Source organism: Salminus brasiliensis, chromosome 10 (assembly GCF_030463535.1).
Source record: "Salminus brasiliensis chromosome 10, fSalBra1.hap2, whole genome shotgun sequence".
Taxonomy (NCBI): domain Eukaryota; kingdom Metazoa; phylum Chordata; class Actinopteri; order Characiformes; family Bryconidae; genus Salminus; species Salminus brasiliensis.
In genome coordinates, this window is record NC_132887.1 from 32,667,367 (window position 1) to 32,694,429 (window position 27,063).

General features: G+C 40.4%; 1 protein-coding gene across 4 annotated transcripts in view; it reads right to left on the reverse strand.

Moving 5' to 3' along the window:
* LOC140564424 (TOG array regulator of axonemal microtubules protein 1) overlaps positions 1–13,738 on the reverse strand; it is a 59,332-nt gene extending 45,594 nt beyond the window's left edge. For 2 of the 4 annotated variants that reach the window (XM_072689870.1, XM_072689869.1), the window contains exons 1-4: positions 11,750–13,733; positions 8,681–8,750; positions 3,968–4,069; positions 3,152–3,283 (exon numbers count right to left, since the gene is read on the reverse strand). In XM_072689870.1, the coding sequence (XP_072545971.1) occupies positions 3,152–3,283; positions 3,968–4,069; positions 8,681–8,750; positions 11,750–12,784 (1,339 nt within the window). In that variant the 5' untranslated portion in view covers positions 12,785–13,733. Of the gene's footprint in view, positions 1–3,151; positions 3,284–3,967; positions 4,070–8,680; positions 8,751–11,749 lie in introns of all 4 variants that reach the window. The other 2 variants (XM_072689871.1, XM_072689873.1) reach the window with 2 other exon arrangements.
* Between the last annotated feature and the right edge of the window lie 13,325 nt (positions 13,739–27,063).

The window sequence follows — 27,063 nt, forward strand, 5'->3', positions numbered from 1 at the left end:
TTTTTGTTGTAAACCATACTGCCCAGCACTTGGCACATCTAGCTGGCACATACTAGCCATTTTACCTTCACAAAACAGTTATTTTTAATGTAAATTCTTATAAAACCATTTAGGGCTTTTGGCCAATCACCCCCCCCCTGCTTAATGTTAGTTTAACTTAGCCATTCCACTGATACTGTGTGTGTGTGTGGGGGGGGGGGGGGGGGGCAACTTGCCCAATTGTGTCCAAGTTTCAAAAGGCTAATTAATGGTTTGAGGTTATACTAAAGAATTATTTAGGTTGTCCTCCTTTATTACTTCCCACTACCAGTTCCACTGGCAGCAAAACAGCCCCACAGCACACTGCTACCATCACCATGCTTAACATTTAGTACAGTGTTCTTGGGGTTTAATGCTTTATTTATCACAGTTAACTGGTGTTCCAGCACCTTTTAGTTAATGGCAGGCCTATGCCTTGGTAATTCTTGGATTATTCCTAACCACCAGGATCTACTTCTTCAAAACAAAGGTTGACAGTTGGGTCTTCTTTCACCTCCCATTTTGTATTTACATATAATTATTGAATTGATGATCTTGGAATCATCATCATGGCAGTTGTTTAGAACTTCCTCCATAAGACATGACTAGATCTGTACGGAGTGCTGGTCAATCCAATGAGTGCTATTGAACAAACCATTTATTTGTGGGTACAGATACGCTACCAGCTGTGGTCAACTGTAATCACTAACTGTAAGGTAAGGGGTGATGGCCTTGGTTAATTAAGACATTTAGGAACTTAATGCAGGTAAATTAATAATTTAAGCATGTGCAAGTATGTCTTTGACCTTACATGTGTTGTTCATAGAACACACCCCCACAAAAAAAGAAATAATTATTGTATGTGGTACACTAATTTTGCCCTAGAAAAAGAACAGTTTTAATAAATAAACTTTATACAACTTCATACAGTAAACATTTAAAAATGTTCATGTGTATGTAAACTTCCAAACAACTGTATCTCCAACCCTCATACTACTAGACTGGGTTGTTTTTCAGGAGTTGGGTTCTGCCCCTTAGTCTCAGTAAAAGGAACTCTTAATGCTTTAGCATACCAAGAGATTTTGGTAAATTTCATGCTTCCAACGGGAACAGTTTGTTGATGGCCCCTTTCTGTTCCAACATGACTGTGCACCAGTGCACAAAGCAAGGTCCATAAAGACATGGTTGACCGAGTTTGGTGTAGAAGAAATAGATGGACCTGCACAGAGTCCTGACCTCAACCCGATAGAACACCTTTGGGATAAATAACTTCACTTAACCTCACAAACACGCTTATGGAAGAATGGACACTCCTAAACCTTGTGGAAAGCCTTATCAGAAGAGTTTAAGCCGTTATAGCTGCAAAGGGTGGCTTGCCATTATATTAAACCCTATGGATTTCACTCAAGGGAATTCAATGGGATGTCACTTAAGTTCATATACATGCAGGCAAGCGAATACTTATATAGACAATATAGTTTATCTGCTGAGCCCTGTACACAGTCTAGGATAAATGCGTAGATATTCATTGTATTCCGTATCGAATACAAAATTCTTCTATTAACATATAAGGCCCTACATGGCCTCGCTCCTGAGTACCTGCAGGATCTTATAGTATATTACGAACCATCAAGACTACTTAGATCTCAGGGTGCTGGCCTCTTACTCGTTCCCAAAATTCAGAAAACCTCAGCAGGGGGAAGAGCCTTTTCTTATAAAGCCCCCCAGCTCTGGAATAACCTTCCAGATAATGTTCGGGACTCAGACACAGTCTCAATCTTTAAATCTAAGCTGAAAACTTATATGTTTAGTTTAGCTTTTGGTAATTAATGTTTCTTAGATAAGGGCTGCAGGTCCAGGGGTTCGCGGACCCAGGGAATTGTAGTACACTGAGATGCTGGAGCTGTCGTCTCGCTGCTTACACGCAATCACTCAGGTTTGTTGACGGTGGAGCAGATAGATGCTGGTGTTCTCAGGGTACGCCCGTGTCCGTGTTACCTTCTGGCTCTCTCCTTTTAATTATGCTGTGATAATCACACCTGCCGGAGTCGTCAGACATACACAGATGCTGATTCTCAACATTCTCTGCACTCCATAAAATTTCTCTTAGAACTAACTTTTCTCTCTCTACCCTCTTCGAGTAAATGGCCACCCAGCCCGACCTGCAGGAAGATTGCCCGCTGAGGTCCCCTCTACCTGCATCTAACCAGCTGCCACCTACCAGTCCGGCCAGCGGGTCCCCCCCAACCCGCCACCACCCATGGCTCACCCGCCTGCCGCTGCTGCCTGTTTGGTGGCCGTGCTGAAACCTAGATGGACTCGTGCCTGTCTGACACTATTAATATCACCACTATCAAATTTCTGTTGTATCTGCTTTGGTAATTTTTATCATTAATGTTTAAAATAGTCTGGCCAGAGGAGGATGGGTCCCCCTTGTGAGTCTTGGTTCCTCCCAAGGTTTCTTCCTCAAGCTCTGAGGGAGTTTTTCCTTGCCACTGTCGCCGTTGGCTTGCTCACGGGGGTCTTTGACCCTTCATGTTATTCCTTCTTTCTTCTCTGTCTCTGTCCTTTATTAAGTACTAATTATGTAAAGCTACTTTGTGACGACAACAGTTGTAAAAAGCGCTATACAAATAAATTTGACTTGACTAGACTATAAGGATCACCTTTAGAACAGATAGAGCCATAGAGCTGTTCAAGTTCAGCCCGAGAATATGAATGGGAGTTCTCATAAAACTCAACTTGGCATCTAATCTAGATAAAGTCTTACTCTTTAACCAAAATAGCCAATCAGCTTGCTGGTTACACCATAACCATTGTTGAGTTAGTGGGGAAAGCCCCCTCAATGTGGAAAATATATTTGAAATCAGTTTAGAATATTTTGGTCTCTCCCCATTAATAGAGTTAAGAGCATGGCATGTGAACATGACTTACCTCAGCTCAGACAAGGGCTCAGCTCAGCCTTTTCAATTGTTGTTAACACATCAATAGAGAGATAAAGTTTTAGTGTGGAAAAAGCCATGCTATTAACAGCAGTTATAATGCTTCTCAACCAGATTGTGAGGTCAGAACTGTTGTATAACAAACAAATCAATAAATGTATTACTATGAAAACAATTAAATAAAACATCACCTCTTTCCGCGTCTCTGGTGCTAGCTGCTTTGAAAACATCTTGGTCTGAATCAAGACTACCACTTCGGCGAAGCCTGCCCATTGTCTCTCTCCTCCAGCCTGGAGAGCGTGGCTCAAAATGCTCTGTTAAACCTAGAGATTAAAAGAGACATATTGGCAGATACTAGATTATTCACTTTTGAATAATAAAAATGACAATGAACTGTTCAAGGATATAAATGTTTGAATAATGACATGTTTAAACAAAACTGCTAATACTGGGTAGAATGGAAGAAAACAAAAAAAGATAGTTATCCATAAGTCATTGTTTTCCTACATGGCAGCATGGACAAAGAGTGAGAGTCATCTCAAACATTTATGTTAGTTATTTTATCCAACAGTCAGAATTCTATTCTAATCTGTATTGTCTATTGGCCTCTTTGATAAGTTATTCAGAGCCATTGTGTAGTCATCAATGCTGTGAGACAAATGCAGTGGAGTGGGGACAGCATAAAAATTCATTTATCAGCCTTGTGGATCCATCCTCTATGTCAACTCTAATCAAATCACGCTTGTCCCATCACATCAACACAGATGTAAAGGGGAGTGAAAAACTTGGGTGCATCGGCTCCCGTGGGAAGTGTAGTGTGAATGAATTGTCAGATGTAGGGGTGAGGCACAGCCGTTCAGGCATCCTGAACACTGCTGAAAAAATAGTCAAGAGCATTTTTGTTTCCTGGTAAAAAATATATAAATAGTCTACATTTCATTAACACATCTTCCATGGAAAGCCATTGTGTACAGTGTATCATATGGTAACTTAAATGCAAAGCTCACCTTCTTTATTTTTTCCAGACACTGCAGCACACTCCCCTTGGTAGACAACACGTGTTTGAGATTGGATTGATATGTCTGGTATTTTGTCCCATAACCAAGTCTCTGTAAATATAAAAACACAACAGTCTCTGATTTCATGTTGCGTTATTTTCTTGGCTTAGAGTTTATCTTAAGCCAGCCTTTTTTTTGCCTTTAGTCTAGCATGAAGACCACCTCACTTAACTTTTCCCAGCACACATTGTTCTCATTTAGACTGTAGGAATGTGTGGTGAACAGTTAGCACAATCCATGAAAATGTTATATTATGTATTATGTCTTTTTCAATATATTTAAACGTGGATATTTGATCCTCACTTAAACATGACTGTAAGATGGAGGAAATATAACTAAACACATACAAATTTTATTGATTTAATAACAATTTGTAAAATGTTATGAATACAAACACTCTTTAGAGAACATCACCAGAGGGGATTTGGAATAAGAATGTCTTATTTAAAACATTTGCTCTTTGGTTAATTAAGTGTTTTTACCATGGTGAGATCCAAAGAGCTTTCTGGGGCATTCAGAAAGAAAGGTTGTAGATGCATAGAAGTCTAGGAAGGAAATTACAAATCTTAGAACAACAGAAATCAGTCATCCCACTGCACAAACTAATTTACACGTGCAACAATTTCAAACATGGCGGTGGAGCAGATGGACGTCAGCGTTTCAGGGCGCTCCTGTGATGTTAATTAGGCTCTTATAGTCGGAGTCATCAGCCACACTCTGATACTGCCCAACATTCTCTGCTCTCCATAAGCTGATACTGCTCAACATTCTCTGCTATTCATAAATCCATTCAGAACTAATTCCATCTCTATACCTTCTCCAGTAAATGTCCACCCACTTATTAGGCCCGACCTGCGTGGGACCAGCTGCCACACACCAGACTGACCACCAGGCTTCCCTGCCACCCGTGTCAGACCAGCTGCCCACCCTCCCGTTACTGCTACCTGCCTAATGACCATGTTAAAATTTACATGGACCAACTATCTGCCACCATTATTCCTCATTACTCTCACCATCACTACTATGAATATATTACAGCCTTATTGGAGGTACAGTGACTTTTATCCATGATTTAACTAAAGCAGCTGTGCGACAGCAGCTGTAACAAGTGCTGAACAAATAAATTTTATTTGAAAACTCAAGTCATTTATAACATCTGTTGTGTTGTGTTAACAGTGTGGAGTCTAGCTGTAAGCCGCACAATGGTGGCATTATTTAGCAGTTAATTCATATATAACAAAATTAACACTTTTACATTTGACACTATGACACTGTAACAAGAAATGCCTTATGCGTAGGGGTGTGCAATATTCACAAAACATATTACTCAAAGTTATTCATTGTAATTTTGTAAAGGTTTTAAGTTAGTATTGTATTTTGTGCATGTTTAAACATCTTAAATTCAAGATCTAGTTCACTTACGCTGTAAAGTACGTGACTACACTGTTTCTTATAGAAGTATACAGTACAGGGGTCACACTTTCCGGCGGCATCACATTTGGTCACCCCTCTACACTTCTAGACGAAACAGTGCAGTCACATAATCTGATAATGGCTGTCAGAATATGTGACTGCACACAAGTAGAAATCTTAGAAACTACCCAGGTGTACCCAGTTGAGGTGTTTTTGAGCGGTTTCCACAAAGTCAAGTCAAGTGGCTTTTATTGTCATTTCAGCTCCGTACAAGTACACAGTGCAATGAAATTATGTGCAATTTAAAACAAAATGATAAAAACAATACCGTAAAGGACAGACTGCAGAAAATGCAATGTGCAAGACAATACAATAAATACATCAATTCTTGAGTGTAAGGTGCATAGAAATTTAACAGGTAGGTATTGGTAAGGTGCACAGAAATTGAACATGCTGTGACATTATATGCAGACAGATTTATATTCACATGAAACATGACAGCAGGTACTGAGGTGATGAAGTATTAAACATAAAAATAAGATAAATGGGATTCAGACAGGTTAAAATATTCTCAGCTGTCCTCACCATTTGCTGTAGGGTCTTGTGTTTCGAGGCATTGCAATTCCTAAACCAGACGATGATGCAGCTGCTCAGGATGCTCTCCACAGTCCCTCTGTATAACATGGTCAGGATTAGAGAAGGACGATGAGATTCCCTCAGTCTCCGAAGGAAGTAGAGGCGCTGCTGGGCTTTCTTGGCTATGGAGCTGGTGTTGAGGGACCACGTGAGGTTCTCTGGGATGTGGACGCCGAGGAACTTTGTGCTCTGGATGATTTCCACAATAGAGCTCAATAGAGCTCGTGGTCGCCTCGCACTCTTCTGAAGTCAACAACCATCTCTTTAGTCAGTGCTCAGAGAGATGTTAAGGATGTCTGTAAAAACATCGGCTAGCTATTTGGCATTCTCTGAGAACTCTGCCAGGAATGCTGTCTGGTCCAGGGGCTTTTCGTGGGTTCACTCTGAGCAGCGTTTTCCTCATGTCAGCGGTGGACAAGCACAGTACCTTATCATCTGGAAGAGGTGTGGTCTTCCTTGCTGGTGTACAGTTCTGTGCTTCAAATTGAGCATAAAAGTTATTTAAGGCATCTGGAAGGGAGGCGTCACTATCATATGTAGGTGATGGTGTTTTGTAGTTGGTGACAGCCTGGATGCCCCGCCACATGCGCCACATGTCTGCAGTGTCTTGGAAATGGTCATGGATTTTCTTAGTGTAGGTGCGCTTTGCCTCTCTGATGGCCGGGGAGAGCTTGAATCTGGCTGGTCTGAGGCCTGTTTTATCTCCTGGCTTGAACGCCTTGACCTGGTTGGGGTGAGTTGTGGTGACTTTGGAGACAGGAACATCAATGCACTTGCTGATGTAGCCAGTCACTGACTCTGTATACTCCTCCAGGTTGATAGAATTACCAGAAGTTGCTGCTTCTCTGAACATCTCTGAATCAGTGTGCTCAAAACAGTCCTAAAGAGCAGAGACAGCACCTGGGGGCCAGGTTTTCACCTGCTTCCTGTCTATTTTGGCACGTCTGATGCTGGGATGAGCATTACAGAGAGGAAGTACTGTTGGAAACTTACTGGAATGAAGTTAAATGTCTGACCAAAACTTTTTAAATGTTTAAGAATGTGAAATGTGTAGTTCACACTCAAATGTCACTGAACTAAAGCAAAATTACCCTCCATGGAATTGGGAGGAATAAATGTCTTCAACACTGGTGTTTTATGTTTCCTATTTTATGCACTGCCTGGTTTCACTTTAAGATGCAATTCATCAGTTAGAACGAAGACTTTTGAGTTTTGACTAAAAATTAAGAAATTATGTAAAAACTGTGAAAAACTACTTACAACTTACAGATAGTCTGTTACAAAATAATGAAATCTGGCTTGTAAGCTAATGCAAATGTATTACTTACAACCCCTTTATCTACATAAAATCAGTGTAGGAACAGTGTTATGACATTCTGCACCACAGTATTTTGGGGTCATTATGCATTCCTTTAGTACCTTTAGTACTTTTTACTTTTTTAATTTATCCCCTACCCTATTTATTGTTTAGTGTCATTTTCCTTTAGTTTAAGACTGTGTTCTGTGTTTTTTGTTACTTGTCATACGTGTTGCTCTCACCAAGACAAATTCCTTGTATGGGTAACATACTTGGTGAAATAAAGAGATTCTGATTCTGATTCTGATTCAGATTCCTAAATAAAGGACGGCATATTGACCTCCGTAAAGTGTTGCTCTCCTTTGAAAATGACAAAGTAGGGCAGAATGTTGAGTAGTTTCCTACACCAAAAAGCTTTTTAAAACTAGAGAAAATTAAAGAGGTCTGGTACAGAAAGAGGTGCGACAGGCTCACATCATCAGAAGACAAGTTTCTGAGAGTCAACACCTCTTGTGATAGGCGGCTTACTTGACAACACCTGGTGGCACATCTTACCAAACTCACAAATCCATGTCTTTATGGACCTTGCTTTGTGCACTAGTACACAGTCATGTTGGAACAGGAAGGGGCCATCCCCTAACTGTTCCCGCAAATTTGGGAAAATGAAATTGACTAAAATCTCTTGGTATGCTGAAGCATTAAGAGTTCCTTTCACTGTAAGGGGCCGGACCCAACTCCTAAAAAACAATCCCACACCATAATCCCCCCTCCACCAAACACTTGGCACAATGCAGTCAGACAAATACCGTTCTCCTGGCAATTGCTAAACCCAGACTCGTCCATGAGATTGCCAGACGGAGAAGCATGATTCGTCACTCCAAAAAACACATCTCCACTGCTCTAGAGTCCAGTGGCTAATCTGAAGGCCATCTGAGCTAATCTGAAGGCCACATGAAGTTTGGAGGTCTGTAACGATTGACTCTGCAGAAAGTTGGCAACCCTTGTGCACAATGCACTTAGCATCCGTAGACTGTCATTTTACGTGTCCTACCACTGACAGTTGACTGTGGAATATGTAGTAGGGAAGAACTTTCACAACTGAACTGGAGTTACACAGGTGGAATCCTACCACAGTACCAAGATGGAATTCACAGAGTTCCTGGGAGCGACCCATTCTTTCAGAAATGTTTGTAGAAGCAGTCTGCATGCCTAGGTGCCATGCAATTGATTGGAACACCTGAATTTAATGGCTTGGATAGACACACAAAGGGATTGTCTGAGGTTCAAAAAGTGTGAGACACAGTATAATTACTTACCAAAATTGGTAGTACATGGTTCCTGGGTCCCCCCTTGTCTCAAGGAGGCTGTCAGATCTTCAATGCTAGACTAAAGCCAAAAAAAAAAAAAAAAAAAAGACCAAGTCATTTTGCTTTTATACACATTCACAATGGATTGTAAATTAATCAATTAAGATGTGATTGAAGTGTTGCCCTTCAGCTTTAACTTTGCATTAGCCACATAGGAATTCTAGCTATTTCTTTATATACTCAAAAGTAATTTGACAATTGATAAAAGCTGTTTTGTAGCCTGTTCTTTCGTTATTTCATGACGATTGAAGGAGATAAAGGTGACAACTGAATTTGGTAGCTGTATGGGGGAAATCTTAATGTGTGATCCAAGTGAGTAAGACAGTTATTAGGCTAAATGAAAAAGGATGATCTTTCCTTGGTGAAAAAACACCTTTACAACATCCTGTCAGATGAAAAACACTCAAGGATGTGGGTATATCATCAAACTCTACAATCAAAAGATGTCTTACTAAATAGGTTACCTCAAGATGCAAACCCGGATAACACTCGAGAACAGAAAAAAGTATAGAGTAAGGAAGGGCTCTAAATCTAAGGCATACAATATCTGTCAAACATGAAGGGAGATGATGTGGCATAGGTATATATGGCTGCCAATGGAACTGGCTCACTGGTGTTTATTGATGTCACTAGTTGCGAAGTGGAATATTTTTTGGATGTGAATAAGATTTAAAACTCACATTTAAATTAAACTACATTTAACTCATGAGAATGTTTAAATTATTCGTAGAACAAATGGTAAAAATTAGCCATCCTTGTAATATCGAAGACCTATGCAATCAGCACCAAGTCATATTAAATACCTAACTCATTATGAACAAATAACTTTAGCACATCAGATCTGTTTAGAACATCAGATCAGATGTAATTTAAGACTTTTAGGTATCTGTACTAATCTGTATTAATCCACAATCTGTATTAACCACACCAGCTAAGATGGTGTTAGCTTGCAACTAGCTCATTTGTGCTAGTTTGACAATTGTGTCTTTGAAGTTGGTTTGATAAGTGCAAACTTAAGTCGTTCAGAATTCCCTGCATCAGTTTAAATGCACATATTTGCTGTTTCTCCAGAGAAATCATCTGGACAAATGCTTCAGGGTGTAATGTGTCTGGGATTGAGGAGCAGCTTTGCTATTTAACTAAAGCTATGTTTTGGTATAATATCTAATTATTTTAGCCAAGATTATGCTTCAGTATATTTTTACCAACTACTTGTAAATTTCTCACTTTTGGCGTTGAATATTCCCATTTTATTCCCATGGTAAATTTATGATGAAACCATCATAAATGTATACTGCCAATATTAACATATGTTTGTATCACTGGACCTATTTGCTTGTAAAGATAACAGAATATTCCTCATTCCAACTTTTGTGTATGTCTCTGATTCAGACTTGCCTACATTCGATAGCACCTGACAAATGTTTTTCATAAAGTTTGAACCTAGTTCATGATGGACATTCAAAATGGTTAAAACTTCCTAAAGCTTCATCATCCAGCTTCCAGTTTAACTCTATTCTGTAAAAGGTGGCAAATGTCCACACCATGTTTAAATTTATGATCTATGATAGAAATATAGTAGTATAATTTTCTACGTTTTTATAAACTACACATGCGGCAGCATGTTTTTAAGGGGAAAAAACTGTATTAACAGTAGGGCTGGGTGGTGTGACAAAAAAACCCTATCACAGATTTAAGATTTTTTTAAAAGATTCTGTCAGCTTTCTACACTATCACTTTGCATAGGTTTGTGGCTTATTCTACTTTACAAGCGTACACATTCCATGAAGCTCTCTTAGCACTGTCTTGAGCTAATCTGAAGGCCACATGAAGTTTGGAGGTCTGTAGCGATAGACTCTGCAGAAAGTTGGCAACCCTTGTGCACAATGCACTTAGCATCCGTAGACTGTCATTTTACGTGTCCTACCACTACATGGCTGAGTTGCTGTCTTTCCCAATTGCTTCCACTTTGTTATAATACCACTGACAGTTGACTGTGGAACATAAAAAAAAAAAAAACATAAAAAAAGTTTCGTCTTGTATAAACGAGGGCTTCTGACAACTATAGGGTTTGCTTTGCACCATAAAAATCACAATATAATCAGCATGAATGATACAACTGCCAAATGAAAATTAGAGATGGACCGATCAGTGTTTTTGGGGCAATGCCGATCATCTTTTAGTACAATTGGTTGATTATCAGGGCTGGACCCCACATTAGTGTCATAAGTGGTTGTTTATTGCGTAAATTAATGCAAAGTTTAAGCAAAGTTACTCTTATAAACTGCTATTTGCACATGTGAGGACTTTTTAACCCTAAGTGCCTGCTCCTGAATGGATATAGCATGCAAAGCACTACATTTACAACTGCAACAAACATTAACAAACATCAATATACTTTGTATGGTCTAAACCAGCACGTCTCAATTTTATAACAAACCAGAACATCAATTTCAAAGGTAATCTATGTCTTACCTCCAAGTCAATGGGCCATAAATGTTTAAGCAGTAGAAGGCAAATTGACTTACAACAGTCAATTAGCTTGTTCACTGAATATGTGGATCATACATACTGTAAAAATGTGTGAAAAACTCTGACACACTGAAAAATGTGTATCACAATGCAGAATTTTAAAACTGGTAAGCACCAGTCTAAGCAGACTCTGTGCTGATAGTCAAAAGTTAAATAATTAAATATTCTAGGTGTTTTGCAAGGTAATCTCAATAAAATAAATGTTTGGTTACACTAAAGATATGAATAAAAGCAAAGTAGACCTAAATCTAGGCCTAACAACACTCCAACACAAGAAAGTCTTGTTCCATTTATAATCCAAGACAAAGAAGAGGATATATTCATTTATACCACAAAACCTTTCAACTGTCATTTGATACTTGATACTTAGAATGTAAATGAAACTTTTTTTCAATGATTTAAGTATTTGTATCCTGTTCTCATGCGGACATTATTATCTTCTCCTAAATTACTCTTTTTTTATGCATGCAAAATAAACAAGCCTACCTTATCAGATGACTTTTCGTCTGATGTGCTGTTTGGCTGCTGGTTTACGGTGCATGGGAGACCAGAATTCTCCCAGGGTAGCTTGTTTTTTCCCTTTCCAGCACTAACTATTCTCCTTTGCAAAAAATGATCATCTGTCAGAGACCCGAGGCTACCATATCCACTTAACCCATTTGAATCTAGTTCCGTCTGACCGCTTTGAGCACTATTAACTCTAACTCCATTGAGGACCCAGTCTAGGTCAGCCCCAGAGCACAACTGGGGCCTGCGCCGCTGACCAGGCTTGGGGATAACCAGTGCATATTCCACCATGCCATCTGCAGACAGGCGGGGGAGGATGTGTCTGGCCCTTCGTGCTTGTACTGCAGCCATAAGTCCTTCCATATCCCCAGTTAGTTCCACCCGATCTATGGCCTTCATGAGGGGCTGCTTTTTCCCTGTGTCAAGGCAATAGTCGAAAACAGCAAAAAGCTCTAGAGCTGCATGACGGACCCTCTTTTTGTTGTCTGCTAAATAAGGAGCAACCACATAACATAGATCTGGAATGTTAAAGTCTTTCCTAGGGTGTGTGAGCATAGCAGCTGTGATGATGTTGATGACATCTTCTCTGACTCTGGAATTTTTGTGCTTCAAATGTCCTATTACAAGTTCCAAAATCTTCTGTGGACCAACAACCCTCATAAGATGTCTAAAAACATTCATGTATTCATTCCGGGGAACAGTGCGTGCATCCCCCAAAGTTTTAAGAGCCACATATACAATTAGCTTATAATATCTGCCCACACTGTGATCCAGTTTTTGAATCAGGAGGTTGATAACCTGTAAAGTACCATACAACACTTTAAAGTTTGTATCATCCAGGAGTGTATTCAAAAAGTGTATAAATTCCACAATACGATCAGAGGAAACTGTCTTCAAGTCAAGCTCAGAAATAATGTTTTTCAGCTCCTCTACCCCATTTGTTCGATTCTGGTAGTCCTCGTGATCAAGGAGTTGTGCAAGTAATTCTGGAGGTATTAATCCACAAACCATCATTAAAAGTACTGCTCAGAAAATTGCATGGTCAACGTTACTGAAAGGCAGCTGCTACATACAAAGAAACAAATAGTTCTTAAAAGCTACACTAGACAGATTCATTCGTAACCCATTCTGCTGTAAAGGCCACACACCCTAATTTATACTAATCAGGCACCCGTAAAGCAAGGGGAACATATACAACGGTACAAGACATTTTAGATGACGGAAACCCGTTTCTCGGTCAAAATGAGCGCCTCTAACCTAAAGCCACAGTGAAAAATATGGTAGCTAATAGTCTCTCCAGGTTGTGACTAAGGCACTACGGTATTCTACTTTGGTCTACTGATTTTAATCCATTATATAGCACTACTTTGCTGTCCAATGTCAGCTAGCAGGCCAGCTGGCCAGCTAGCTAGCACAAACGGTATTAATACCCACCCCATAACTATTAACGTTAGTTATAACAAACACACGGCGCACAAACCTCTTAAGAGCCATTGTATAAACAAGTAGCTAGCTATCTACCTTAGTTTAGTGTACTGCAAAGTTAAACACTTCTAACTACTAAACACACTAAATGTGGTAGCCTCGGGAAACGATATTTGACCTCAGAAGCAGTAATCCGTCATCAAGAAAACTTTTCATGAAACCTCTCACGATTACTAAAAACATACAGCGTGAAAAACACGTATCTATGTTAGTTAGCTAGTGCTAGCTAGCTAGCTACGTAAATACATCACATTCCAGTAACTTATCAATTAGCTAGCACTAGTTTCATTTCAAAGAGCATAACCTCCAAGAAGAACGAGCATTGACGATGATGTTTTCTTTTCTTCGACCTCGTTTCGATACACACATTTAGTGGCTTGTTTAGACAACTGCTTGGTTACCAGTTAAATGTCTCTCTTTTGCTGTCTCTTCTGATTGGTGTTATGAAATAAAATGGCGCATCATGTCACAAACCGACTGCTTCCATGGTGACACGAGTTTTAGTAACCGCGGAGCAGTGAACTCACGCGTGGAAACGCGAGACTTGGTAGCACTTTGACTGGCGAGGCGTCTACGAGTTTTCCATTTTAAGCGTATAAACAATTGCACATGTGTAGACATATGAGGGATTCTCATGATTAAATTGAACTCGCTTTTTAGTGAAAAAATAAAAAAATCATTACGTGTGTTTGTTAGAATGCTCTCAGTTGCTTTTCCTTCTTCACAAGAAGTATTTACTACTAGCTCCAAACTTACTGTTTGGAGAAGTAGCAAACTAAAAAGCATTATGACTCCAGTAAAACCACCTACTACAAATATGGTGATAAAATTAAAGCTTCTATAATACATTACTTTATTTATAAAGTGATGTATTATATGTATACAAGTGTATACAATGTATACAAGTCAATTATTTAACAAGTAGGCAGTTCCAAGTTCACAGTCCACTGATCCACATATCCAAAGCACATTAAAATGTAAAATTAATGGTCCATCAGTGTGACTAGCTTGGCCAAACCCGTCATGCTGATAGACCAGTTAAACCATCAAACTGCTCAACCAGCTTAGCCAGCCTGCTTCCCAGCACATTGTATATTTTTGCCTGGATGACAAGCTTTTTAACCACCTTAATGATGCAGTGATGTGTTATTCTGTATCTGTATAAATCTCATATTTATTTAAAATACGAGAAGTGATTTTGAAAAAATCATTTATTTTAGTCATTGAAAATCTTGATTGCCAAATATGGACATAATGACACCTAGCTTCAGTGGTGTCCATGAAAGACTATAAAGATCAGGACACCAGGTCTTCTCATGCCACCATGCCCTACTGTAACTTAAAAAAAAAAACTTTTTTTTTTAATCAGTCTGTTCTGTGAACTAAATACGTTTGGTATATTACACAATGTAATACATATACAGTAGTATGAAAAAAGGCTCCCCTGATAATTTTGATTATTTTTCTTTATAAATCATTGGTTGTTCGGATCAGCAATTGCAGTTAAATATATCATATAGCAGAAGAACACATATTTGAGAAGTGAAATGAAGTTTATAGGACTTACAGAAAGTATGCAATAATTATTTAAACAAAATTAGGCAGGTGCATAAATTTGGGCACCCTTGTTGTTTTATTGATTTGAATACCTTTAGCACTAATTACTGGAACACAAAATTTGTTTTGTAAGCTCACTGACCCTTGACCTGCATACACAGGTGAATCCAATTATGAGAAGGTGGTCAATTGCATTAAGGATGCAATTGAACTCCTCTTTGCATCTTCTCTGAAGACTGGCAACATGGGAGCCTCAAAACTTCACCTAAGAAACCTTGATCTTCAAATACAAAACCCTAATAGTCTCACACAAGTTGTACCGGTGCAAACTTCATTAGAATAAATGCTTCGACCATTAGTCAGAGTATAAAAGAGGCCTCAATGACTAATAAAGGTGCTAGGCAAGATAATGGAGCAGCAGGAACACAGAGGGAAAGTGAGAGTAAGAGACAGCATGGCAGGCCGAAGAGGGGGAAGAAGATGAGAAGGAAGGCAAAGATGAGGCAATCTTTCAAATGAGGTATGTGTAACCTTACAGTTTCTCAATTGCTGAAATGCTAAATCCCATTGGCTAAACAGGGTTTGCAGGTGCCTAAACTCATTTAGCTAATTGTTCAATTTGTTGTCAAAACATTTCACATCTTACTTACATCTTTTAGCAAAACACATTGTCATTCTCTAAACACATTCTGCACTCTAAGGCACGTCATTCATACTGCTAAACACAAGTGGCAACAATTATAAATACAAATGAAGCACACGTCACTGATTAAACACAACCACTTAAAATTTATTTCACTTGTTTCAAATAATGTGACACAACCAATAGCAAACAGGTTGTTGAACATGGAAAAGAGAAAGTCTAAGATGGAGAAAAGAAACTATGTGAGAGGACTGTGTCCTCCATCATAACAGGAAACAAGTATACAGAGTACCTTTTTGAACTCACCAATGGTGAAGGAACTGCGAGCTCAGTATGTGCAACTATATTGGCATCCAGATACATTTACTGTAATACATATTGTCTAAAGTACTGCCACATGCTATGGGAATGACATTACTCTTCAGTACATACAATGTATTTAAATCAGAAGTTTTAATGAGGGGGTACTTCAGGACCGTAGCCCTCCCAATCAGTCTGATACTGAAGTTTACCCCCACGTCTTCTAGAATCCAGCACCTCCTTGACGGTGTATGCCGGGGATGTCTTGTCCAAGGTGCCCGATACCACTGGCTTAAACATGGAAACATAAAAAAAAAATGTTATGCATGCGTGAATGTGGAGGCAACTTGATCAAGTTGTAAGCGCTACGCAGGTCAAGTTTTGTGAACAGCTTTGCGCCCCAAAGGGGATATGGGCATTTTTTTGAAATGGCATTGAGGGCCCTGTATTCTATGCATGGGCGCAGCCCCTCTCCCTTCTTCTGAATAAAGAAGAACCCGAAGGCTTCGAGTGCATGATGCAACCTTGCAAGGCCTCGGCCCCATGGGCTGGCAGTCCAAGGAGGTGATCCGGAGAGGCCAAAACAGTAGACAGGTGGTAATCCCCAGCTGTTTCACCAGGTCCGCACCGATGAAGCTGCCCTCCACTCCACAGTCCATCAAGGCTGGAGCGATACGTGACTGGCTCTGAGTAGCTACAGTGACAGGTAACTTGAGCGAACTTGACACCAACACTTTGGTTGGTACACTCACTCAGTTGCGCCAGAAGTGGTCATATGGCTGGTGCCAACCTCCATGGGTTCCACAGAGTAAGGACACGATGATGGGGTGCTTGTGGCCTGGTAGGGGGGAGGGGGGGGGCGGAGACAGAAGAATGACTATGGTTAGAAGGAGAAGCTAGTGATCTGGACTGCTGTTGGGTCTTAGACCTGGTCTGGAACCTGGGCGTGACCGGGCAAGGAGTTGGTCCAGCCGGATGGCTAGGGAGATGAGCTGATCTAAATTAAGCTTATCACGGCAAGCCAACTCATTTTGCAGACGGGGGTTCAATCCGTTGTGGAATAAAGCAATCAGAGCCACCTGATTCCACCCACTACCAGCGATTAGTGGGTGACTAAATGAGTGCCCTGCTGAGTAGGAGGTCCCCCTTGGACAGCCCTTCCTGAGGGTGTTGGATGACAACTCAGAATTACGTGAGGAAAGGACTTGCTTTGGAGCTCCTCCCAGTTAGCAGTGGCCCAATCCAGAGCTCTACCTGTGAGACGGGATACAACGAAGGCCATCTTGGCCTTGTCAGTGCCAGCAACCTGGTTACTAAAAAACACTGAGCACTGAAGTAGGAACCCTTCACAGAGCTCAGAATACACATCTGGTTTGCTCACCGGATACGTGCCTATGGGTGTGGTGACAGGGCTAGGGATGCTAGGGGGCTCAAATGAAGCCTGTACCAGCTTCATGAGCTCCTCTATGCCACCCACTAGTTGGGCTACCTGATGCTGTTGACCTGCCTGTTGCTGTGCCAGGTGGTCAACAGTCTGTGACACGCTGCCCCAAAAAACTGACCTTGGGTGCGTGCAGCCTGGTTCAGAGCGTCCATCCCCACTGTTTGAGGTTTCGGCCGTGAATTCTGTCATGCCAAGACAGGCATGGCAGTGAAAAGACGGGGAAACACTTGCAGGGTTGGACGATGCAAGAACTTTTCTAACAAACAGAACACAGGGAAACCAAGAAATAAGAACAGCCTAATCAGAGGTACAGCAATCTAAGGGTCCTAAACAATAAACAGAATGTGACAACACAGTCCGGGCAATGTACGACACCTGAGACTGAGAGGGCTCTGAACGGTATAACAATGAAATACATAAACTAAGCAACCATGAGCTAAGGGGCAGTGACAGGGATACAAAACAAAACACTGAACTCAAGAACTACGAAGCACGGCTTTGGACTAGAAACAAGATAATGAACTCAGAACTGCAAAGCAAGGCTTTAGACAAAGAAACAAAACAAGAAAGCTAGAAAAGGTGACAAACAAACCGGATTAAAACAACATGGCAGACAAGGAAACGTGGACAACAATAGTCAGACCAAACATGAAATAGCAAGATCAATGTACTTCCCCTTTGAGCAGACAGTTGCAACAGAGCTAATTCACTGCAATGAGAGACTGAAACGCCTCGGTTGATAAATCCCCAGTCCCAGGTGTTTGCTGTTCGTTTGATGAGGGAAGCCGGCCGCAGAGCGCATGCCCAGCCTTCTGGAATGCCCGGTTCCTTATTTGGGCATGGGGAAGAGTCTGGGGATCACCCGGGGGGAGAGCCAGACAATGCAGGCCTGACAGTTGCAAGCCATGGCTTTAGCCTGTGGTGATATAGGTGAGAAATCATGTCAGAGCTAGATACGAGAAAAGGCTTCTTCCCCCGTTTGCTCTAGGAGGAAAAAATATTGCTTGTGATTTCAACGAAGAGCTCTGGCCTGACCCAGCCCAAAGACAAGATTAATTGGTTGTGCTGCACCTTCCACCTTCACATTTTTCAATCCAATAGAGGAATTCTCTTTTGCATGGAGGTGATAAGTGTATGAACGCAGACCCCACAAGCGTTTGGCACTACTTTAAGCAATGGAGTAAGCATTTGATGACATCCACGAAGATGACTGCCAAGGCCTCTGGCCTCTGACATGACCAAGATCAAAAGCGTGATGAACAGTGATCTGTTTCTTTGCATTTTGCAATAAACACATTTTTGTTACATCTTTGTATCTGAACTGATTTTCAGGGGGTGATACACTGCACCAAATAAATGTAAAGAACAGAAAGCCAACATTTCAATGCATTTAAATTTGTACAGTGGCCTCATGAAGTCACAAACATACACAAACACTTCTGACAATAGTGCTTTGAATGTATCTTGTCAATGTTTATTTGATGCTCTGCAAGAGATAAGCATATAAATAGCTGTGTGTATTGTTTTGATGGAAGTTTTTAGAAGAGGGAACACAATTTTGAGTGCTGTGATTGGTTTTGCTAGAGATTTGTGGAGTTTTAACTTCAAGTAGTTAATAATTTTTAATAAAAACTGAGTCACGTTTCTTAAAAATGTGTTTAAGCATTTGGGGAAAACTGTCAAAAGAAATTACCCTATGCATTACTTAACCCAAAAATAGAATAAACTCAACAAACATTACAATATATATATAGCACTTAAATTACTCAAATACATTAAATGTAGCTTGTAGTTGTGTGGTATACACGCTGTTCAATGTAAGATCTGGAACAAAATTTTAGATCTCTTATAATGGCAATTTGTTTTTTATTTTTAGAATAAACAGGGTGAAATAGCTGTGTTACGGAGCCTAAAAACAGAATATAACCCAGGAACACATGACAAGTGAGCCACAGAATGTACAAAACTGCAACGCATAATGGAATTATGCATCTGTTGAACTGGAAATGTTAGGCTGTCATAACAAAACCTTGCACTTCTAGTATGGTACTTTTACAAAAGTAGGTGAGGGGACTTACCATGACAACATTTTATTGCAAGTAATTGTAGACTGTTTTACTGGTCCATTTGTAATAGTTTTTGAGTTATGTGAAGGGCAGACATAATTTGTTGCAATAGTGACAAAATGGATCTTAGGTTGTAGGTTTTCTGCAGCAGTCCAGTCTGTTTTGCAGTCCATGCACTCTGGCAGAGCATGTATCTCAATCAATGCTCATGATCACTTTTTGGATGACCTCAAACGTATACCTTAATTCTTGGGATAACTGCTGTTTAAGGTGTAGAGAAGACCTATAAGAAGGCATGGGACACATCCTTTAGCTTTAGAACAATTTGCTGTTCTTTGCACAATCAATACCACATCAATTAACTCCCTAGGAAGAAGCCTGGTAGAATTCTCTTCTGTTAACATCAAGTCAAGTCAAGTCAAATTTATTTGTATAGCACTTTTTACAACTGTTGTCATCACAAAGCAGCTTTACATAATTAGTACTTAATAAAGGACAGAGACAGAGAAGAAAGAAGAAATAACATGAAACATCACAAGTCCAACATTCATGCCCTCGATAATACTGTACTCATTCTGGGTTGACTAAGCTATATGTCTCATTGACTCTTCCAACTCCCTCATTTCATTCTCAACTGCTCAGTGCTACAGAACAGCAGTGATGAAGCTGAGAATTTAGAGGTACACATTGATCATGTTCACCTCTTTAATTGACAATATATTCTAGAACTACAGAACAATAGTTTTGCCATTTTAACATTGGTATTTAGCTATTCCTGGTTGATCCATTATAAAGCTCTTTATAAATCCCTTATAAAGCTCTAGAATCTTTACATAGATTGGGAAAGTGTCATTTTCCAGGAGTTGTTAACAGAATCTGGAGTTGTGGTTCCAGAGATTGTTACCCCCCTAAATGAGCATGAGATTGGAAGACCCTCAAGCTGCTGTGGACTCCACAGGTCCATCAAATTCCTATGGTCAGGATATTTACACTCATTCCCTTCAACTTTTTCAATGAGAAATTATGTAAGTTAGTGCTGAACCTGTCTGGTGATTGTTATTCTGCAAAAAAATGCCAACACAAAAGAATTTCAAGAACTTTCTTACAAGAACTACTTACAAAAACGTACAAGAAGTACTTATGCTTTTTTTTTTTTTTTTTTTACTTAGCTTTACCATTTTTGACATGACTAGGATAAAAATGTATCAAAAAGTATTGAACTTAACTACACATGTCCTTATGGCCAAAATAAAGCATCTTTAGTTAAACTTTCTGAAATTCCTGGCCAAGATAAAAAGCTTCCATTATTACAAGTTTGAAGTTTTCGTAAGTTAACGTGTTTAAGAGGGAGTGTAATTGTGTTGGTGCATGCAGCCACAGTTGGGGATGATTCTCAGTCCAGTAGGGACACTGAGGTGTTTAAAACTCCAGCAACACTGCTGTGACTGATCCACTCACACCAGCGCAGCACACACTAACACACCACCACCATGTCAGTGTCACTGCAGTGCTGAGACCCACCACCCAAATAATACCTGCTCTGTGGGGGTCCTGACCTTAAACAACTTTGTTACCCTGTAACAAAGTTAACAGAGAAACAGGTGAACTGCAGTCTGTAAGTGTATAACTACAAAGTGCTACTATATGGTAAGCTGATAAAATAGGAACCAGAATTTTTCCAAGCTATTTTGGAGCATTTCCATTGGTCCATTCATCATGAAATTTTCACACAATACTGTGTACCCAGCAGGCAATTTATTTTCTCCAAGCTCTTCTCACCTAACAAAAACCCATTGCACAGTGTCTATCTCAGCTTGATTTGACTTTCAAGTCAAATCAGGTCAAATTTATGTGGTAGTGGCAAGGGAAAACTCCCTCAGAGCTGAAGGAAAAGACTTTGAGAGGAACCAAGACTCACAAGGGGGACCCACCATCCTCTGGTCAGAACCATTTATAAATTATTGATAAAAGTTACCAAACCATTTATACTGTTGTAGTGTTCTGGTGTACAACATATTCATAATCATAATATAATAACCATGATGTAGTATAACTTAATATATGGCAGGCAGTGATGGTAAGAGTAATGAGAGTAATGATAGTTAATAGTGGTAATATTAATAGTGGCAGATAGTTAAGAGTTTATTTAGGTTTTAACATGGTCATTAGGCAGGTAACAGGGTGTTTCGCTGGTCTGGAATAGGTGATGGTGGGGGGGGGCTACTGTTCGGACTGGTAGGTGGCAGCTGGTCTGACGCAGGTAGAGGGGACCCCAGCGGGCAGTTTTCCAGCAGGTCAGACTGGATGAGTAGATGACCATTTATTCTGAGATGGTAAAGAGACAGAGTTAGTTCTGAATGGATTTATAGAGAGCAGAGAATGTTAAGCAGTATCAGAGTGTGTCAGTCAACTCTGGCAGGGCTGACTATAACTACTTAAAGGAGAGAGCCAGAAGGTAACACAGACACGGGAGCACCCTAACACGCTAGCATCCATCTGCTCCACTGTCCACAAACCTGATTGCGTGCAACCAGCGAGACAACAGCTCCAACATCTCAGTACACTACAATACCCATGTAGAGAATCTCAAAAGCAGTGAAGGTGATAGAGCGTTTTTGAATAATATCAAGTGTATTCTGATAGATTATGCATACTTCACCTCCTCTGCCTGATAATCTAGTGCTATGTACATAATTATAACCTGCGGGAGTGGCTTCATTTAGTACAAAATATTGATCAGGTCTAACCCAGGTTTCAGTGAGGCAGAAAACATCTAATTTCTGATCGCTTACAATTTTATTTACAATGACAGCTTTCGAGGTTAGTTATCTAATATTAAGTAGACCAAGCTTTAGGTCTGAGGTGGTGCTGTTCCCATTTGAATGTGAGAATCTAACTGATTTAGATGTTTTATGTTTAGGTTTCGGGGGGAAAAAGACTCAATGCGGTAAAACCTGGGTGACGCCTCAAAGCAGCTTGCAGATGGTCGGTTTCTCCCCGCTGCTATAATATATGTAGTAATATTCCACATAATATCCAGGTTCTTCATTTCCAGTCTTGGAAGGTCAATGTCCAGCACAGTTTCATTATTTCCTTATTAAATACAACTGATTCAAGTAATCTGCCGGAACAGAAACAGAGGTAGCTGGCACTGCTTGCCTTGTGGTAGGTGCAGATGCCACTGCCTGGACATGAACAGAGGCGGACGGAGCCGCCGACACTGGAACAGAGGTGTTTCGGGGCCGTCGAGACTGGAACAGAGGCAGGCGGGGCTGCCGAGAGTTGGTCATCCAGCTCAAGGCACTTGCCACCAGAGCTGCGTAGTTCCACCCACTACGCGCAGCTAGGGTGCAAAACTCCAGCGCATAGTGAGCTGCCGGTCGGTTGCCCTGATCCATCTGCAGCAGGAGGTCGCCCTGCGAGGGCCTTTCATGAAGCTCCTCCCAAGTGTCAGTGGCCCAATCCAGAGCTTTACCCGCGAGACAGGAGAACAGAAAGGCTATCTTCGCCTGGTCAGTGCCGGCTGGTTGATTACAGAGGTAAACCGAGCACTGAAACAAGAACCCCTCGCAAAGCTTTGGATCGCCAAAAAATGTATCCGGTTTGCCCATCGGATACAGAGTATGAGACGTGGTGACTGGCCCGGGAGAACTAGTGGGCTCCAATGAAGCTTGCACCAACTTTGTGAGCCCCTGAATTTCACCCACTAGTTGGGTGACCAGCTGCTGTTCAAGGTCAACCTAACCTAAACCCGCAGAGAACTGCCTAGAACCGGGGTCGCCTTGTGATTTGAGCAGGAAGCGAACGTACCTTGTTTGCCTCTAGATGAACACAGTGAATAGCTCCTGTCTCTGATCTAGAACCTGAACAAGAAGCGAACGTACCTCAGTTGCCTCTAGATAAACACAGTATCTAGCTCCCGACTCTGAACTAGAACCTGGACAGGAAGCGAACGTACCTCGTTTACCTCTAGAGTGCCTGAGAATCACTCTTGAACATGACTCAAACATGAATCACGGAGCTTCACGGATAATCCAAGAGAGTCAATTCACGGCCATGAACTGAGGAAACAACACTTCTTAAGTACTCCCAGTCCAAGGTGAAACACAAATGAACAATGAACGAACCCAACTAAACATGAATCAACAAAGATGAAGAGGAAGTCCTTATACGGGCCTGTGGCCGGCGGCTCGGGATCACCCCGGGGGAGGGTGCGATAATGAGGGCCAGACATCATCAACACTTAGAATCACCTGTTCAACTATCAAACAATTATGATAAAAATATAAGTTTTCTAGAGTTGTAGAATATTAGCTTTCTATTAGCCAAAGCTATGTTTGTGTGAGATCTGTTGTCCTGGAAAAATGTCCTATGTGCAAAGGTCTTATTAACAGTAATGACCGCATATTGACCGCAAACATACAATTTGTAATTGACTGCTTTTGTTGGTTTCTGTTGATTTCTCTTGTTAGTAAATGTAAGTAAAGTTTTTGTTGTTTTTAGTTTTAATTTGTTGTGTTTGTATGAGTACTATTTTATTATCTTAATAAAGTATTATGCTCAATTTAAGTCTGTTTATTTTTTTTTTTTCTTTCACATGTGTAAGTGTACATATAAAACCCTTATGCCCCATTAGGCACATTAGGCACATAAGCCTAATATATGTCATTTATAGTCTGTATACGTTCAAACTAAAGGTTTATTTTTCCTAAATTTTTGGAATTTTTGTAAATGTAAAACTGGGGCAGAATGCCACTGGCCTGAAACTGCTGGCGTAAAACTGGTGGCTTAAATCTGTGGATCTGTGGCTCTGCAGACAGATATTATTGGGGGGGGCAGCATTGCCAACTTAGCGACTAGTGACAAATCTAGTGACTTTTTCTGGTGTTATCGGAGAGAACGGGTGCTGCCGTGAGCCCCAACATAGTGCACAGTGCTCAGTCTCACAGTCACACCACACAGTCTTCCCTCTGGAACACTGGAGGCAAAAAACAGAGCATGTGTAACAAGTCCTTTATTCAAAAGTTATTAATTTACAAGTGTATAATATGTTCCCCATTCCCAATTAGGTTCCCTCTATATATCTCATCAGACAGTTTTTGAAGTAATCTCCCTTTATTACTTCATTGGTGTTTAGGCATGTGAAGACATTTACTCTAATCCTCACCTAACCATGGATTTCATCAATTGTGTTAAATGACGCTATTGCATGTCATTTACTCTCAGCATTCTGTAAAATGGGTCCCTGTCATCTAGAATGTAATATATGTATATTGTAATATAAGTATATAGATAGTTGAGGGCATGTGCAAATGACTCAGTGTTGGCTTCTTACTCATTCCCAAAATTCAGAAAACCTTAGCAGGGGGAAGAGCCTTTTCTTATAAAGCCCCCCAACTATGGAATAACCTTCCAGATAATGTTCGGGACTCAGACACAGTAGCATAGTTGTATTAACACATAACAGTTTAATAGCAGTGATTGCATAGAAAACAGTACTCATTGTGCAGAACAGCATACAGGATTTAGTTTTAAACCAGACAAGAACCAAGCTGGATGCTTTGAGAATGCAGCGGGTGGTGTAAATGTCAATGATGGATGGGAGAGAGACTCCAATGATCCTCTCAGCTGTCCTCACTATTCGCTGGAGAGTCTTGTGGTCAGGGACAGTGCAGTTCCCAAACCAGGCAATGCCTTTGTAGAAGATGGTGAGGATGGGTGGAGGGAGACAAGCCTTTCTCAGCTTCCAGAGGAAGTAGGAATGCTGCTGGGCTTTCTTGGCTGTAAAGCTGGTGTTCAGGGTCCAGGTGAGGTTCTCTGCTAAGGGGACATCAAAGAACTTGGTGCTCTTAACAACCTCCACAGGCCAGTCTGAACAAGTCAGATTTTGCATGCAGTTTGTAAAGCTTCCTTATCTTGACTTCTGGACAAAGGCTACTACTACCCATATTATGATTTAGTTCCACTTATATCCTGTGTTTTCAGGTGATGTCATGGTCATGTAGCGCCGCCTAGACACAAATCTGCTGACATCCTCAAAACCTGGGATACTCTGATATACATGTCTCTACCTCCCATGGAGGTAAATAATTATCAAAAAATTTTACTTTTTGACTTTTTGAGGCACCAAAACATTGATCAGATAGATACAGGAGTAGCTTTTCTGAGTGACATTCCTAAAACTCGGTGGGGTGCAATTAATGAAAATCAAGTATATCTGGTTCAGATTTTGACCAACTGAGATAAAACTGAATGTGCCCTACCCAGCACAGTGTTCCTGGCACATTTGCGCACACAAGTGTGTTAAATAATGCTTTGCATATTCATAATTGTTAATAGTTATTTTTTAACTAGTCTCTGAAATGTGGTTTTCATGCAGAGTCTGAAGGTTTTTTTATGTTGACAATGTATTTGTGGTACAAACACTTTTAGTAATGACAGATTAGTAATGACAGTCTGAGGCAAACTGCCAAGGTTGGTGTATTCAAACCTTAATATGCAGAGATCAGGAAACTTACTTACAGAAATTGGCACATACATGTAATGACAGTATGATGAAGATTGCAAAGTTTGCCGTAGAGGGGCCATAAGGAGGCCCTATAGTGCCCAAGTACTTACATGGCATGTATTCACAAGCCTTGTATTTTCAAACCTGAACACAAAAGTCAGAAATCTTATGTAATATCAACACATATTGACATACATGTAATGACAGTGTATTATATTGACATTTCAGACAATCCAAATTGGGCAGACTGTTTCAAAATGACATTCTTTCAATACCTGCCAAGTTTGAGCCAGAGCAAACAGAAGGTTCTGCAGTGAGCAAACACTGTCATATAATTGATTTTTTGTCCCCTAATTCCTTGGGTAATGACAAACAAAAAAGTTGAAAGAACCATGCAGCTTCGCCTACTTAGATTTTTTGCAAATTTGCATAATATGCAAAATCAACTTTTGCAAACTAGTTGTAGAATTGTTGCTAAAAAAATCATTGAATCTTAACTTTTCAACTGTCATGAACAAATTGAGCCATACAAATAAAAAAGAACCCTTCATCCAAAAAATGTATTGTATTCAGGGCAAGAGGTTGTGACAATAAGGTGTGAGGTAGAGGTTTTGGGCATGAATTTCAATATGCAATAATTGCTATGCACGCAATGCTGCATGTGTCATGTGCCACACAAGGTCAGACGCTTGCAGTGTTGAAATTAAATAAAGACTTTAATAAAAAGGTTGTAATCCAAAGTCAAAGTCAATAAACAGGCTATGATCAGTTCCAGAAGGCAAAACAGGATAAACATCACACATGAAAACATCCAAACATGGCAAGGCAAAAAAAAAAAACAATAATACATATACGATGGTCAAATATATAGGCAGTAGGTTGAAATTCAGTGTACAAAAACACAAAGTTCAAAGGGGTGAAAAAGGCAAGACCAAAAAGACAAAGGTAAAGTCATACACAGGAAATACAAACAGGGAATGTGGCTTAGTAGATTGCCAAACCAGGGATACAATACTTTGCAAATGTCTTAAAGTATAAAGCCTGGGCTTAAATACTAGGCTAATCGGAGGGAAAACAGGTGGTACTGATTAGAATTCAGATGACTGAGAGCGTGAATGGCTGGTTGAAGTCATATGATCACTCTTAGTGTCTCCCAGAGGATTCTGGGAAATGGAATCCTCCTCCTCCTACTTCTCTGTCTTACTTTTCTCCTCTTTCCACAGATAACATCCTACACCTTTTCACATCTAACAATCCAACCACCTGTCCACTAGACAGTGTTTTATCCAC